Source organism: Peromyscus californicus, unplaced genomic scaffold (genome assembly GCF_007827085.1).
Source record: "Peromyscus californicus insignis strain IS unplaced genomic scaffold, ASM782708v3 Scaffold_13__1_contigs__length_99412109, whole genome shotgun sequence".
Lineage (NCBI taxonomy): Eukaryota > Metazoa > Chordata > Mammalia > Rodentia > Cricetidae > Peromyscus > Peromyscus californicus.
In genome coordinates, this window is record NW_026294424.1 from 67,229,319 (window position 1) to 67,246,828 (window position 17,510).

At 44.7% G+C, this 17,510-nt stretch overlaps 1 protein-coding gene across 2 annotated transcripts in view; it reads left to right on the forward strand.

The window, feature by feature from the left end:
* Window positions 1-16,808, forward strand: part of Spata18 (spermatogenesis associated 18) — a 34,940-nt gene extending 18,132 nt beyond the window's left edge. The window contains exons 5-13 of one of the 2 annotated variants that reach the window (XM_052735136.1): window positions 868-963; window positions 2,669-2,893; window positions 4,359-4,620; window positions 5,926-6,084; window positions 7,735-7,910; window positions 8,610-8,733; window positions 10,463-10,546; window positions 13,261-13,306; window positions 13,598-16,808. In XM_052735136.1, the coding sequence (XP_052591096.1) occupies window positions 868-963; window positions 2,669-2,893; window positions 4,359-4,620; window positions 5,926-6,084; window positions 7,735-7,910; window positions 8,610-8,733; window positions 10,463-10,546; window positions 13,261-13,306; window positions 13,598-13,605 (1,180 nt within the window). In that variant the 3' untranslated portion in view covers window positions 13,606-16,808. The remainder of the gene's footprint in view (window positions 1-867; window positions 964-2,668; window positions 2,894-4,358; window positions 4,621-5,925; window positions 6,085-7,734; window positions 7,911-8,609; window positions 8,734-10,462; window positions 10,547-13,260; window positions 13,307-13,597) is intronic. The other variant, XM_052735135.1, reaches the window with a different exon arrangement.
* The last annotated feature ends 702 nt before the right edge of the window (window positions 16,809-17,510 follow it).

Below are 17,510 nucleotides of genomic sequence, written 5' to 3' on the forward strand. Positions count from 1 at the left end.
CTGGCTTGTGTCAAGCTGACATAAATCTAACCAGCATACCTGAAAAGATAAAACTCAGGAGAGAAACCTTTGTATTGGCTCATGGTTTGGGGGTATAATCCATTACAGAGAGGAAGGCGTGGATGGAGGGACAAGGCATTGGAGGCATTTGGAGGCTGCTTGCTCATATCTTCACGGATCAGGAAGTAGAGACAGGACAGGAGAATGCTGGCCTTCAGTGGCTGTCCCCCGCCCCCAATTAGTCAGCCCATGGGATGCTTCTGACTCCATTAGAAGTTATCCTTCCTATCTCCAGTCAATCGTCTCTGAAAACATCCCCATAGACATACCTCCAAACACGTACTTTGCCACGATGTTTCTTAACAGAATCAAGTTGGTAACCATAATTAATCATGGTTAATTCGTCCACTATGGACGAATAACTATTTTTTTTATGTTGAAAAAGTACTAGAAAAAGAAATGAAGGCCCGTAGTGAAAAGCATTGAGAACAGGAATTGGTACCCATTGGAAAATTGAGAGCTTACATAGAGAGGCGACCTGGAGACTGGATAGAAAAGGTCGATGATGTAAGAGGACTGAGCAGGAGGAACTGAGTTTCTTTATCATTTACCATCTGATGTTGATAGCTATCTTTTAGGGACTAGCTCTGTAATCTCTCTGCATTTGACTAAGCAAGGGACACTGGCGTGTTTCTGTTTGAGTCCATCGTAATGTCTACAATATGATATGCCTGAGGGCTGAGAATCTGATGTTGTTTAGGGTGAATGTATAACTCAGGTCAGGAGTTCCCTAGAAAATCGACACCTTGAGTTGGAAAGTCTGGCAATTTGGGAAAATCTGGTTTTAGTTACTGATTTCTCTTACAGTCTGGCTGACACTGGAAAGAGTCTTGATGGAACCAAGAGCAGATCAACCATATCCCTCATGGCTGCAGAGGAGGAGATAAATCAGCTAAAAAAGCAGTAAGAAAATAAAACAACCCATAGAGTTCCTGCAGCTGCTGCCGAGTCACTGAGTCTAGCTTTTCAGTCATTTACGACAATGTGAGAATTCACCATGAAGGAGGAAGGGCAGCAGCATTTTTATGAATGTTTAGTTTCTTTTTTTTCCACTATAGGAGTTTCTTACTGACTACAGGCAATTTCTAAAATGTAGCATAGTGTCCAGGAACCTAAAAACCTCTCCTCTTTCTAGTAGTACTTACTGTTTGTTACCACCTGCTCTTTGTTCCAGTTAATATGTTGAAACCACAAAGAGCACACTGAAGGCTATAAGGTTTGGAAGTCCACCTTTTCATTTTATATATATTTTTTTTAATCATCAAGGAAAAAAGTAATGCAGAAGTTAGTTTCAAATAGGTCCATCATCTTAAATTGTTTTAGAATTTCCTTCATGTTGAGCACTAACTTGGATATTAACATTTAATTCTGGATGCAACGTAGAGGGAAACTTTTGTTAAATCTTGATTTAGACTTCAGACTAGTTCCTAATGATTGTTTCTAAAGGGAAACAGTGAACACAGGTCCTTTGTCTTCTCTTAAGTTTGAAGTCCCAGCCTTCCCCCAAGTATATTTTACATGTACACATATGCACACTGCAAAACACACATACTTTTCACATACACTTTAGCTTGATTTAGTTTCCATGTTTATTTTAGTGTTAATTTCTTCTAGAACATTCCTGAGGCTTCTCAGGATGCTGTTACGTTTTCTACGTCTTTCTTCTCCTCCCTCATTTGGATCTCTTACGTCCTGGTTGGTACACCACCTTGAGTTCCCGGGTGAGATTACCCAGCTGTCTTCTGCCGTTTCTAGTGCGCCTTTGCTTCCTTCGGTGCTCCTGGCTTCACGACATCCTAAGCAGCCTTTCCTCCTTTCTTTCCCTTCAACTGGTGTTGTTTTCATCACCACAGGTTCTCAGGGCTTTTGCTTCTGTTTTACTGTGGTCACACCTCTTTGGAGCTTAATGAGGGTGTCGGTTTTATGTGTAACGTTTTTTATTTTATTATTTTATTTTAGTGCTGCGTTGTTTTTAGAAGTCCCTACCTCCAGCTAGCCTTCTACTGTCTTCCTTCATACTGTCTGTCCAACAAATGAGCTAGTGAGGGTAGGGGGGTCATACCGGTGTTGGACTAAGTTTTGAAGGTTCAGTGTTTTTGGAGTTTTGTACAATGAAGATGAGTCCAGTTGTAAAGCACTCTACTTCCCCCCGGGGGACCCATGTTAATAGCCTTTCTTCAGGAAGCTTCCCACCTGTGACCTGTAGAAGTGGGCTGAATCCTTATCTCTGTGGTTTTGTTCTTTACTTATTGTATGTCTTCACATCTATTTCCTTGGGTGTTTCCCTGCACAATAATGGCATGTGAATGGTACCAGTTGTTTTCTTCTTCCTTCCTTCCTTCCTTCCTTCCTTCCTTCCTTCCTTCCTTCCTCCCTCCCTTCTCCCTCCCTCCCTCCCTCCCTCTCTCCCTCCTTTCCTTCCTTCCTTCCTCCCTTCTCCCTCCCTCCCTCCCTCCCTCCCTCCCTCCCTTCCTTCCTTCCTTCCTTCTTTTCCACTCCCTTTTCTTCCTCCTCCTCTATGCCCTTCCCTACCTCTTAAAAAAGTGTTTCCTTTTTTCTGTCCTGTTTCCTTTCTTTCTCACCCCCATTTCTTTTCCTTTGTTGTTAGACTTAAATCTCTTCAAGCCCAGGAAGAAACCCGCCACAGACACTCAGACAGTCGGCGCTCTGAGGCTTCCAAGTCTGACCGTCGAGTTTCAAGCAAACGGACGTCAGATGCGCGGACCTCAGAGCCACGGAGCCAAGAGGTGATGTCAGACTATGGGAAACAGCTCCAAAATCTGAAGGATGAGATAGCTGTCTTGTCTGCTGAAAAAGCCGGTCTCCAGGGAAGGTCTGAAAAACTCTCACAGATCCCTTCATTTGCTTTTCATCCCCCCCCCCCCCCGAGTTAGTAGCAACAGCCTGGATAGTAGAGAGAGGACAACAGAGTGAAATCCAAGCCCCAGTGGCCTGGGAAGCTTCGGTTCGGTTCGTAAAAGGGTTATTTTCTAGAACTGCACCCTTCTATCCAGGAAGAATGGCCGAGAGGATGAAAGTGGTGTCTTGGCCTGGAAACCAGGCTTGTGTGAGCTGGCTCTTCAATGGTTAATACAAGTTGAAAGAATGTTCCATAAGCTGAAGATCTTTCCCGGAGAGTCCTGTGTCCAGGGACTGGAGATGATTGTTCATTCCACTGCATTACTCCCCCCCCCCCAGCCCCGAGCCACACTCGCATTTTGTAGCCAAGATTGGCCTGCGGTTCACTGTACAGTCCAAGGTGGCTTGAGATTTGCAATCCTCCTGCTTCAACATCTTGAGTGATGGGCCTCCAGTTGTGAGCCACCACACCTGGCTGGAGTTTCCTCTTTTCTCTCTCACTCTGTTGATGGCCGTGTGTAGGTGGTTTTCGGGAAACCCCTCCCACTCCACACGATGGGGCAGATGAGGAGGACAGCATTAAGTGAAGCAAAGCAGTTGTGTCTCCAACGCTGCATTTCCTTACTTATTCTAGTCCCCTCCCCTCTGGCGTCTCCCGATTGAGGTTACTGAAGCCCTGGTTCCTGACCCTCAGTTTGCCTAGATGTTTCCTGAGTCTTGTTTTGTGGAAGCTTTCCTCTGCTGTACTGATACTGGCTGGCACTGAACCGTCAGTGGGGATGGTGGAAGTCTATGCACCATGGGAACTGGCAACACTAGCAAGGAAGGAGGCGGTCTCCACTCAGAGTCTGCTGACTGGATGACTGCTTTATCCTGCTCCTTGTATAGTGCTTTCTGTAAGACTTCTCTTTGGAGCCTCATTGCCTTGGGGCTGACTGGTCTGATATCTAATAGTTTACTTCGCGCTTGATAGCAGTCCAGTTTCAATGACAAGGTCCCGGGAAGCACTTGGATGCTGTGTTAGTACTCCAAGCTCAGTTTTAAGAAACTCCAGCATCTCTGACTTGTATGCTAACTCCAGCCCTCACCTTGAGGGCTTCCGGTTCCCGCTTAGTGAAATAGTTAGTTGTCAAAGCTGGAGACCCAGGGTGACTGAAAATATAAATTGAGGCATTCATGAATTGTGAATTCTAATTCACTAGGTAAATAGGGGGTATTTTTTCCCATTTCTGGGGGCCTTTGGAGATTAAAAAATGCCTCCCCCTAGTGGAGAGACCATCCCCACAGACCTTCCCCCTGCCTGCCCACATGTGAGAGGTTGTATGGTGCTGGTGTGTCATTCGCTGTGTCCCCACACAGAAGAATAAGAGTTCAGGAAGTCCAAGAACAAGGGAAGAGGGAATCACAGTTTTGCCCAGCGGATTCTCGTTCACCCGCAGGTCAACCAGGAGCCGGTCTCCTAGCCCTAGCCGCAGCCGAAGCCGCAGCCGCAGCCGGTCCAACAGCCCCTGCACCACAGTGGCCAAGATCAGAAGCCCGTCCCCAAACCGGTCCAAAATATCCAGCGTGGCCCGCAAAGCTGCTCTCCTGTCCCGCTTCAGCGACGCCTATTCCCAGGCCCGCCTGGACGCGCAGTGTTTGCTGCGGCGCTGCCTGGACAGAGCGGAGACGGTGCAGCGGATCATTTACATCGCCACAGTGGTAAATGCGACATCTGCACTGGACTTCGGGTCCTTGGGGGCAGTGGGAGATCGATCACAAAGTGAATCATGCAACCTTAAAAGGCTGGTGCATCCTGAAGTTAACTCCACATCTGTCCCGTCTCCCCCCCCCCCCCCATTCTTTCATTATAGATATTTGGGAGCTATTCATTTTTCACGACTGTGAACGGTCACACATATTAACATTTATGTTGGCCGGACATTTATTGCAGTGTCCGTCACTCAAGCCAGGACCATCTCAAACGGCACCATGTTAAATTGATAGTGTACCTTTTGTGGGATGTGACTACACGAGCACATAGTAGGGCTTTTGCTGTAAATGATGATTAACTATTGGTCTTCTGCCAGCCTTAGAAAACTAGAGGATGAGATCGTGCACTCCTCCGCCTAAGTGATTTATGAGTTACTAAAGCTGCCAATGCTTTAGCTATTTGAGTGCTGCAGATTAAACAGATATGTGAATATAATCCTCGGTTTTCAAAGTGAATATATGTGTCCTGTGGGTGGATGCCACCTTGAGACCCCATTATCAGAATGAACATGAAGAAACAGAAACATCATGTTAAGGCGAGAGCAGACAGATCAGAAATTCTGGATCTATTCAGTTATGTCAAAGGTCAGCTAACTATGTGTATGGGCCACATCTGGCTTGTTCCTACAACACTGCGCAGGAGCTAAGAACGAAGAATGGTTTTATACTTTTAAAGGGGGTATGATAAAAAAAACAGTCAGTGACAGAAGTGGTAGCCAGTGAAGCCTAAAGCGTTTACCATTTGGTTCTTTATAAGGAAAGCTTCTCAGGCCCTGGCTTGTAACTCAGTGATTTGGTTAAAGGTGTTTTGTGATGTGGTTAAAGTGATTTGGGTAAAGCTTGAGAAACCAATACATACATGCATAACAGGTATGGGATAAAGTTTTATTGAGTTTGTAATAGAAACCTGGGACAGGTTGTTTTCTCTTAACATGTTGGCCAGTATCATGGCATTGCTGTGTGCCCACAGCACCGGAACTTCCGTCCCTGGGTCTGCATTGTCTTGCTTTTGGCACTCAGAGTTACCAACACAAGGCTTACTTGTCTTAAAATTAATGTGTTATCATGTACATTTCTACATGTTTTAAAACTGAGAGTCGTACTATGTCCTAAGTCAAAACCGTGTTTGGCCAACTGTGCTTAGTTATCTGAACACTGGTTCGATGTTGCCTTCTGAATTCTTCCTAATTTCTTTCTTTGGACCTTCTCATCTCCTCTCCTCATCAGATAAACTTGCTGTGTTTTCATGTGCAGGAGGCATTTCACGTAGCTAAAATGGCGTTCAGGCACTTCAAGATCCGGGTAAGGAAGATGCTGACCCCGTCGCACGTGGGCTCAAATGACTTTGAGAGCACGGTTATGGACTACATCATCTGCCATCTTGATCTCTATGACTCGCAAAGCAGTGTTAATGTAAGTGTTGAGTCTCTTTGGAGGGCTAGCGTGTGGCTGGTGATGACATACCGAAGACCGATAACTTAGGAATCCGTCTGTATGTTTGGTGTTATGTCTATGTGGGGGAAGAGAAGAACAACATTCAATCTGCCTTACAGAACCGGTCCTTACTGGCAGCTTTTCTTTTTTGCATGCAAGAGTGGTGTGTGTGTGTGTGTGTGTGTGTGTGTGTGTGTGTGTGTGTGTGTTGCATGTGTCTGGGAGGGTGTGCACACATTTGTGGAGGCCAGAAATTGACACTGGATATGCCTCTTGATCACTCTGTAATTACAAACGCAAGGTCCTTTGTTGAGTTTGCCAATTTGGGTGATTTAGCCAGCCAGGTTGCCCAGAGAACCTACAGTCTCTGCCACTTTAGTGCTAAGACAGACCTTGAATTTATGTGGGTGCTGGGATTTCAAGGCAGTTTTTATGCTTGTGGTGGATGCTTTATGCTCTAGCCATCTCCTTAGTTTCTTACTCAGACATGGGGAAAAGTTCTGAGCTTTATAATCACATCCTTTAGGGGTGATTTTAAAGGGGTCTTTGAGATTGGGAGTTGAAGTATTTTAGTTCTTTTTTTTTTTAAGATTTATTTATTATGTGTACAGCATGTATGACTGCTGGCCAGAAGAGGGCACCGGATCTCGTTACAGATGGTTGTGAGCCACCATGTGGGTGCCGGGAATTGAACTCAGGACCTCTGGAAGAACAGTCAGTGCTCTTAACCTCTGAGCCATCTCTCCAGCCCCAGTATTTTAGTTCTTAAGAGCAAGGACTCTGGAAAATGACCTTGACGTTGCCACGTGACTGCTGTGTTGCTTTCCACATTCATTGAAACTCCCAGTACTCTGTTTTTTTTTCCAGTCTCTGAAAGGGAGCATCAGAGATCATTATCCCACAGAGTTCCTGGGTCAGGTCAATGAAAGGAGGTGGGCCATTTGTCTAGCACAAGACTTGGTGCATAGTAAACACTTAATAAAAGCAACCTACTTTGGCTGGCATCTCATAGAAAAAAAATCAGGAGGGAAGATGGCTCATTTGGTAAAATGCCTGCCGTGGAAGCATGAAGACCTGAGTTCAGACCCCAGGCACACACATAAAATCTGGGTGAGGTGGCACACGTCTGTAACCCCAGCACGAGGGATCAGAGACTGGCAGATCTCTGGGACTCATTGACTGGCCTGACAGCTTACCTAAATCAATGTGCTCCAAGTTTGTGAGAGACCCTGTCTCAAAAAATAAGATTGAGAACAATAGAGGAAGACATCCGTCGTTGACCTGTGGACTCCCCATGTACCTGCATTCATGTGTGCACACACCCATATGAACATGTACTTCCCCCCCCCCCATGAACTTATAAATACCATGAGCCTCTTCCTTTAGTTTTTAAGAGGGATTTTTCTTGCTTTCAGTTTGTTTCTGCTGTCTTCTCTCTTCTTCCCCAACTAGGAAGCGGCAGCATCCTTCTCCTCGTAGCACACCTACCCCCTGTCCTGGATTAACTTATTTTAGTTCACATGCTCTTTCCCATCTCCCATCAGTCATAATTGGTGTCGGGAATCCTCTGGATGTCGGAGCTTCTTGTCACAAGTTGGCAGCCAACTGATGCCATCTTTTGCTTTTCAGGATGTGATCCGCGCCATGAACGTCAACCCCAAGATCTCCTTCCCTCCTGAAGTTGACTTCTGCCTCCTCCACGACTTCATCCAGGAGATATGCTGCATTGCCTTTGCAATGCAGTCCTTGGATCCACCACTTGATATCGCGTTTGGGGCCGATGGAGAAGTCTTTAATGATTGCAAGTAAGATACATAGGAGCAGGCGCTGAAAGATGCTCACTGTCTCTGCTCCCCAGGAAGACGAAGGGGAGAGAACCCTGGTAGAGAAATCAGTAGCCACTCCCATGCCTTGAGTTTCTCTGTACCATCATCCGAACCCCCTCTTGGGCTCATTCTTCACTGACCATATTAGCTTTGGGGAGACCTAAGGAGTTGCCTGGAGCCTGGCTGGAACATTGGTAGTTAAAAAAAAAAATGTATTCTGTGAACACAAACACAGTTTTAAAGATTAATTTTGTTATTTTTATTGTGTGTGGTGTATGAACGTGTGTGCACATGTGTGCAGAGGGACACTCCCTGTGGAGGCCAGAGGTTGATGCTCAGAGGCACTGGTTCTTATTGCGTGATTTAGGCCAGGTCTCTCAAAGTGTGGTGTGTGCACCACCAACCTCAGAAGCAGTCCAGGCATTTCTTAGGGACGCACACATCTGTACCACAGTGTGTGCTGTTTGCTGCAGTGGTTCCAGCATGGGGTTTGGGAGGCTGCAGTTCACAAACACCAGGCACACTCCATGCACACTGACATGCTGGACTCCCGTTTAGAAGTATTAGATTCTACCAAATTTCACACGGTGAATATTCCACTAATAAATCAGAAGAAGTTGAAATAACCTGAAACATTCATTGAGATTTCTTACTCTGTTCTCTTGTGCATTCCCACAGGTACCGCCGCAGCTATGACTCGGATTTCACTGCTCCCTTGGTCTTTTATCACGTGTGGCCTGCTCTCATGGAGAATGACTGTGTCATTATGAAGGGAGAAGCTGTCACCAAGAGAGGGGCTTTTGTACGGTGGCCTTGCATAGTGACAATTCATCCCCAGTGTTTGATTCACAAGTTCGAGAACATTTATAAACCCAAAGATTCTATAAAAGAAGTTGATAGAGTTGTTTGATAAAATTTCATACGAAGGAGAAAGAAAAACAGCTGTCTGTTGTTTGGAATGTCCCACAATTCTTTGCAATTCCCCGGCAATGAATTCATTGCTGCTCTTCTGTCTAAAGATGGAGTTAGCCGTTACTTATTTATCTCTTCCATCTTAGAGATATTTTGACATTTCTCCGTTTGGGGAAATTATGCATGTATCCTGTTTTTCTTTCCTTGGTATGATGTATAGGGAAGGGAAGGATGGAATAAAACGGGGCAGAGAAGGTGGGGAGAAAGGAGCCATTTGGCTTTGGAAGGATTGTTTCCTATGTAGCAACTCTTGGTTATAGATGGTTTGACTATCTTAAAAAGTTGAATAGGCCGGGCGGTGGTGGCGCACGCCTTTAATCCCAGCACTCGGGAGGCAGAGCCAGGCGGATCTCTGTGAGTTCGAGGCCAGCCTGGACTACCAAGTGAGTTCCAGGAAAGGCGCAAAGCTACACAGAGAAACCCTGTCTCGAAAAACCAAAAAAAAAAAAAAAAAAAAAAAAAAAAAAAGTTGAATAGCCTTCCAAATGGAGTCTTTAGTGTGTGTGTGTGTGTGTGTGTGTGTGTGTGTGTGTGTGTGTGTGTGTGTGTGAGAGTGTGGAGTTTGTGTGCTGGGATCCATGGTCACAGGGACTTTGGATATGCATATACCATGATGTATTATTTACCTCATCCTTTCCCAGACAGAACCAGGTGAATGCTGAAGGGGGTCCCTTGGTCCAGAGCTGAGGTGGTGGTTCTGGTCCCTGTTTTCTGAACTGGGTGAGAGGGGAGGTGCTTTGAGGCTACACATAGTAGGGGAATAGAGAAGCTTATTAAACAAACAAACAAACAAACAAAAACATAGAATATTGGTGTTTGTGTTACAAGTTAAAATCCCATTGTAGTGAAAACTACCTCCATAAAAGTGTTTTGTGTTTCAAAAGCTGAGCTTATCAAAATTGGCTTTTGTCCCCTTGACAACACATGAGCTCTACAGTGAACATTTTCATAACACAGTATTCTTGCCCTTACAACTCCCTGTTAGGAAATTTTTACTAATGGAGTGTAGTTTGGAAGGAGGGAGGTGACTCAGTCACAATCTTTATGATCATGTCAAAGAGTGATTGTCTATTGATCCCCTCTCTCACAAGCACACTTACGTTTGCCCCTTTTTATGGACACACAATTAAAGCAGCACATCTACCATGAATTTGGTGTATAATTTTCTTCATATGGACTTAGTAGCTGGCCCTGCAGAGGCCTTTTATTGTGTTCAGTGAGATTTCTTTTTTCTGTGGTCTATATGACCTCGGTGCTGCATTTACATGGTAGATACTTAAAGTGAGCAACCAGCCAGCCATGAATCCCAAAGCCAAACGCGAGGACTAACAGTTTACTCATGAAAACACTCCTCCAAGCACCAGAACGGGAACACCCTCAAGTTTGTTATAATGGGGCTTTACTGGAGGAGTTCTTGCCACATACTGTGTGGTAGGAAATAATAGGAGTGTTGCTCACACTGGTGACAAGGGGAAAATCTGTCCTGTCAGTTGAGCCTGTGGGAAGCCGCGTCTGCTCTAACAAACTCATGACTCCTCTGTCTCTCTTTCTCCTTTTAGTGGAGTTCTGTGCGACCTATAACACGCTGCCGCAGCAGGAGTTTAAGTCCCATCTGTCCTCGTAACCACGTTGGATTAAGCACGGTACATTCCTGTCTAGTCATTCATGCAGAAAACCTTCTATGTTGATACTTTCCTGTGAAAGGGGTGATGGCCAATCTGTAGGTAGTAAGAAAAGCTGTTGCTCTGATACAAACCCTGTGTGTCTTTGTTTTGTGTTGTTTTGTTTTTTTATACCACGATGGCTAAGAAACTTAGTGTCCTAGAAAGAGATGGAAGTGCTTGCTTGTCTTTTCAGTTTTCCTGTTGAGGTCTTTCAAGGAATGAAAGACTTTACCTATTTAAAAGCTGTATTCTTTGCAACCTTGAAGAGGCTGTTAGGGAACGGACAGTTGGACATGGGACATTTGAGTCACAGATCTGAACACAGGTCCCTGTTTTTTGTTTTTTCCAGAAATTAATACATGAATTTGGAGGGATTACTTAAAGAGTCTAGATTGAAGTACTCTCTAAAGGGCAGTGAAAGTATTACTTTGTCCCCAAAATCAGTAGAAAAGATAAAATTAGTTTCTTTGTATATTAATCCTTGGAAAGATTACTAATCTATTTAAATTAAGAAATAACAAAATATTTCTGAGGGCTGGAGAGATGGCTCAGAGGTTAGGAGCACCGACTGCTCTTCCAGAGGTCCTGAATTCAATTCCCAGCACCCACATGGTGGCTCACAACCATCTGTAATGAGATCCGGCACCCTCTTCTGTATTTGTAATAAATAAATAAATCTTTAAAAAAATATTTCTGAAAACTCTCACTATTTACATCACAATGACTCATCCCTGTCCACTTACTCACCAAATAACACTTAGTCAATATCTGTTGAATGTGGGGCTGGACCAAGAAAGACAGGCTATGGATCTACCATTTCTTCAGCTGGAGATTCTTCCTATGTGTGTTTGACCATGTTCTCAAGGACAGAGCAGTGAAGGACTGCAGGTCGGAATACCTCACATCTCCCACCTGTCTCAGGCAATGCGGTGGCAGAGCTTCCTCTGCAGAACAGCTCTATAATTACTCAGACCCACCATCATCTCTGAGTTTAGCAAGCACCCACTATTCCTTCAATAGGCTCCTTCTCAAACAGAACTCAAAGGCCAGATGGGAGGGATGCAAAAATAACCAGATGCGGTCTTCTCCGCGCGAATGGGTCACCATAGAGGAAGATCAGTGTACTTTGAACAACTTAGCTGGATGATCACGATGCAGATCAAGTTAAGAGGTCCATGGGTGATGTGGTGTGATGTAGTCTATAATGTAAACACCTAGAGGTGGTGAGGAAACAGCATGGAAGCTGGGACTTGATTGGCTTTTCAGAATGGTCAGATGTCACATAGGAAGAAAACTACGTAAGAATTGCCAGGGAAGTGGAAAAGACCCACAATGTACATAGTCCTTTTGCTCTTGGGGATTTTATAAAACTGAATTACATTAATGAATAAATATGTACAGTAGGTAAAAAAGAGGACCATGCATTTAGTGACCTGATGGATAAAAAGGGAACCTTGGGAGCATCATGATGGGATGTCTCCCTATCCCAAGAGGAAATGGTGTGTCAGAGGGGAGAGTAGTTGAGACTAGTATTAGTAGATGGTTCTCCAGCCCTGGAGATTTGGACTCTTGATTTAGTAGAAGTTTTATCCAAGAGGAGTGTCCCCTGCACTGAGTCCTGAGACGTGTTTGAACCCGCTTCTCTTTATCATTCTATGCTCAGGGAGAGCAACATAGACTCAAGTGTAGATGAAGACATAAAACACATCCTCAAAGATGAAACTGAGCTAGCTTCCCTTCTCTGCCCATCTCTGTTTCCCTCCAACACAGATAACACCTCCAAGATGAAATGTAAACTCTTTGGTTGGTCTGTCTTTTAGGCTTAACTCAGGCCATGATTCCCACAGAACGGATTCCACCTTGGACAGTATCTAGTTACCTAACCTGTTTTAGAGTTCCCAACAGAAAACAGGCTTGTAGCTGGTATCAGACGTGAAGGCACAGTATGGTAGTTTCTTCTTAGAAAAGGTAATGGTAAGATTTGAAAATCCTTCTTTTATGGATGCTCAGACCTTCCTTAGTAGGGCAGGGTTTGGACACATGAGAACTTTTATAAAGAGTCTTGGAGCTAATGCCATAATTTTAGCTCTTATTAGTTAATTATGTTTAAAAAATTTCTCTCCCATTAAGCCATTGAATCTGTCATAATTTTAGCTCTTACTAATTATGTTAATTTTTTTCTCTTCTCTTAAACCATTGAACCCAACTTCCAATCACCAATATTATTTATTAGATGTGCATTTACTTAAAAAGCTAGGCAGACTCATGTGATGTGGTATCTCAGAGCAACTAACTGGCTAGTTTTTGTTTTATCTTATTATGTTTTATTTTGTTATGTTTTGTTGTTATCTCTTAGAAACCTGTTCTTTTTTCTTTCCTTTTTAAGAGCAATTTGCTACTTTCTCTTTCTTTTTTTTTAAAGATTTATTTATTTATTTTATGTATATGGTGCTCTATCTGCATGTATGCCTGCATGACAGAAGAGGGCATCCGAGCCCACCGTAGATGGTTGTGAGCCACCATGTGGGTGCTGGGAATTGAACCTGGGTCCTCTGGAAGAGCAGCCAGTGCTCTTAACTGCTGAGCCAGCTCTCCAGTAACCCTGGCTAGTTTTAGGAATTACTTATGTCCAGGTGTTTCATTCTCTGAGCACTGTATGTTGTTCAATTCACCACACTCTTTTCTGTTTTCAGATGTCTCGGAGTCGGAGTCCTTCTCCAATAAGATGTACATTGCCAAGTAAGTGGGACAGTCAAAATGGAGCAGGCTTTCTACTTTTTAGACAGCCTCCGCATTATGCCACATTTTGGAGCAAAATGATTATTCTTGGGGAATATTTTTCTTCTCCAGTTCACACTGTTTATTTCATTTCTGGGCCCTCTCATCGATGGTGCCTGAGCTGGTCTCATGGTTTACAGAAAAGCAACCTCCATGGAGAGATTGAACTGCTACGTCCCTTTGTATTTAGACACCTCGGAAGAATGTGCAAAAACTTGGCCATAGTAACAAGCTGTTTGTGTTTCTCCCTAGGATACTAAAACCACCAGCCACGTTTGTTTGCCACAGTCCACTGGAACAGCCAGCTTCTTCAGTGCCTCCACCTACCTGACTTGTCTGCCTCCGACCTCACTTAACATGAAATGAAAAGGCAATTCTGTGTATCACTCCGCACAGAGAGTTCAATGCTTTGGCTCAGTGCCTTTGTAACTCTGGGTAACATAGCCGCTCCTTTTATTTTGTAGGAACAAATTCCATCAGTTTCATAAAAACAAGGACATAGGCATATAGGATCACATTCATTTGAATGAAGTCCATTACGAAGGAATGGACTTCCCTCCCAAAGTACTGGGCTCTTTCAGAGCAACCCTAGGAGTGAAAGTAGAAGCCATTATCCAGCCGAGTCCCAAAAGAAGGACAAGTGCTTTTCTTTGCGGATCAGTCATACATGCTCTCATTGTTAGCATCAGCTTTTAGCCCTGAAACCGTGGGTTCAGTCTTCTGATCCCCTTTCAAGGTTTCCAAAGCATCTGTAGCCTCAGGCTGGGAAGTTCATCCCAGCACCACTCACATCAGGGAAAATGTAGACCATAAGAAGATATTACTTTCAAGGGATAGAACAGTTAGCTTGCTTCTCTCTTTGTACTTTGGCTGAATGTCAAAGCTACTGGGTTTTCTGTTTCCCATTTTCCTTCCTTCCTTCCTTCCTTCCTTCCTTCCTTCCTTCCTTCCTTCCTTCCTTCCTTCCTTTCTTCCTTCCTTCTTTCTTCCTTCCTTCTTTCCTTCCTTCCTTCCTTCCTTCCTTCCCTTCTTTTTCTTTCTTTCTGTTTTTGTATACAGGTACCAGAACTAACTCCTCCATATTCCCCCCTTTACACGTTTTCTTGCAAGATACACAATCAATCAACAAATTTAATCAACTAACAATTGATTAACAATCAAGCTTAATCAGCTAATGAACGAAACGGCTCATACACTGGCACCTTATTACAGATAGGTTAATGTTGAGTAATAAAAGATGCCCCAGAATGGGGCCCGTGAGAGGGCTTCCTATAGAGCAGCGCTGTGGTTAGACATCAGCTTGAGATCCGTGTTCATCATCTGCCGTTTGTCTCACAACTAGGACCGCTTCAGAGTTTTAATGCGTGTGTTAAATGTAGAGCTGACCACCCCCACACTTACTCCTCTAGCTGTGCTGAATTTTCCTGGCGTCTGCCTGTGACGTCACCGGCTATGACTGAACATCAGCAATGGGAGGCACCTTGCCACCCTTGGGCGTGACTTTCTGAGATGGTGGGCCTCTCAGAAAATTACATTTCAGCTAAAAGCCAGGCTTATCCAACTTAGCGACAGCATTCCTGAATGACCAATTGTGTGATAAAACTGCAATTGTCACTTGTGTTGTGTGACAAGAGGCCTTTCTTTTTTTTAAATGAACATTAAAATTCCAAACCAACCTTTATTTTTTAACTAACCATCAAAACAATATTCTTTTCATTTTTCTTTATTAAGAAATTTTCTACTGACTCCACATACTATCCACAGATCCCCCTCCTTCCTCCTCCCACCCCCCCCAGCCCTCTTTCCCAAGCCACCCTGCAACCCCACATCCCCCAAATCAAGGTCTCCCATGGGGAGTCAGCAGAGCCCAGCACACTGAGCCTAGGCAGGTCCAAGCCCCTTCCCCACTGCACCAAGGCTGCGCAAGGTGTCACACCACAGGCACCAGATTCCAGAAGCCTACCCATAGACCAGAGACAGATCCCGATCCCCCTGCCTGAGTGCCCCCCAAACAGTTCGAGCCAAACAACCATCTTCCGTATCCAGAGGGCCTAGTCCAGACCCATGGGGGCTCCACAGCCACCCGTCCACAGTTCATGGCAAAAGGCCTTTCTTAAGATCTTACTAAGTATTGAGGATGCCTCTGTATCTTAATTTTTTTTTCTTTTCCCCCTAAAGCCCTATGTGTCATGTAATTTGGAAACAGCAGTCCAGTTATTTGCTCTCAATCCTATCAAGTCACTTTCCTTCTCTCAAGGTTCTGATTTGAGCTCCCATGCAGAGAAAGCCAAATAGTGCAGAGCATCTTTTGGAAGGTGTCCTCGATCCCGGAGGAGGCTAGCCTGTCCTCATGGCATCTGGGTGTGGGAGGCTGGAAAGCTCTTGTTTCGCACTCTGGGTCCATGTGGGTTTCTGTGTTGTTGCTCAGCATCTAATAAAGCCACAGTAGAGTGCTGTACTCTGACATGTCCTCTTTCCAGATTCTCAGGTTCCGTGGTGCCCCCCACCTTCACTAATCCATGATCGTGAACCACGGTCACACATTCATCAAGTAAATACTGACCGTAGCCTGCCCCGGCTGGCTTGACCCTGAGAAAGCTGCAGCCCACGGGGGAGCCAAATGGCTGGATTTGTTTTGTCTTAATCACAGCTCCTCTCGCCTGCTCGGGATGCCCCTGCGGACCCCGCTTAGCTGTTTCCCTTTACGTGACTTCGGTGGCTCCTCACAATAGCTAGGTGCGTCTGTGGCTTTGTATATAAGGAACTTTTTTGTTCACTGCATTCTACAATCTTGTTTCAATGTCTTTTGCTTTAGGGTGAGACCCTGTCTCATTTTCTTCTGTTGGTACGCAGCACTGGTTCTTTACTTTTTTTGAAGGGGAAATTATACATTTACATGCATATATACATATAGATATCTATCTCCCGGATTTGTCCTATAGTGCTGAGGATATATATGTGGAGAAGGGTTGGCTTTATGGAGTTTAATGTCCCATTTAGCTGTATTCCTTTGTGATTTTCTGGTCATAAAGAACAGATGTGAATACCTAAGAACTTGGAGCCACTGAAAGCTGGGCTTGTAGTATACAACTGTAACCTCAGCACTTGGGAGACCAAGGCAGGAGGATTGTCAAGAGTTTAAGGCCAGTTTGTGCTATTTAGTGAGTTCTAGGGCAGCCTGAGCCGCTTAGGATGGCCTTGTCTCAACCAACAAAAAGAAAAACACACAGAGAGAAAGGTCCAGTAAATATAGCGAAGAAAATGCTACATGGATCCCATGAAGGATTCAAAACTACTATCAGGCAAAGTATCTCTACATAGAACAAAGCTGTGGGGTGGCTGGGGAGAATGTCCCAGCCAGCTCAGTGCCTGTTGTACAATTATAAAACTCCAAGTTTGGATCTAGCACCAAGGATCCAAAGGCTGAGCCAGAGACAGGCCCGCTGCTGGAGCTCCTGGTCCACCAGTCTAGAGAAACAGGTGAGCCCAGGTCGGGGGTGGGGGGCGGGGGGGGGGGCGTCGGGGAGAATCATCTCAAAAAGAAGATGGAAGCAAATTGAGGAAGACGCTTGACATGGATTTCTAGCCTCCACATTCAACATGTGCACACACACACACACACACACACACACACACGCACGCACGCACGCACGCACCCAAGGTTGGGGGCAGAAAGGGTGTTCGGAAAGGGAAGGGTAGAATAGTGTGGTAAAATACACCAGAGAATAGACCTCAACTTTAGAATCTGTACTCCTGGCATTGTTAAGCTCGTGTGAGAAGCAGAAGCAGTTCAGAGGACATGGCTTTGAATGTCCCACTAGTGCAGCTGTTTGCCCCACCCATTTTATCTTAAACTACAGGGCATGATCACTCCGATTTGCTTTTGTAGGCACACCATACGTCCTGTAGTGGGCATAGTGCGGCCAGCATCATCCTGTAAGGCTGGAGTTGGTGGGAGATTTCTTAGTGGTATTGCTTTGAAAAATTCCAGTCATGGAACTAAGGGTAAGATGTTCTGGAACTTTAAACTAGAATTTATAAACTGCGTTAGACCATGGAACCATGAGCCCAGGAACCATATGGATAAGTGGAATTTAGAATGGCATGTTAGCCTTAATGCTGGAAGGAGCAGAGGCCTTGAGAATATGGTACGAATAGCTTTCTC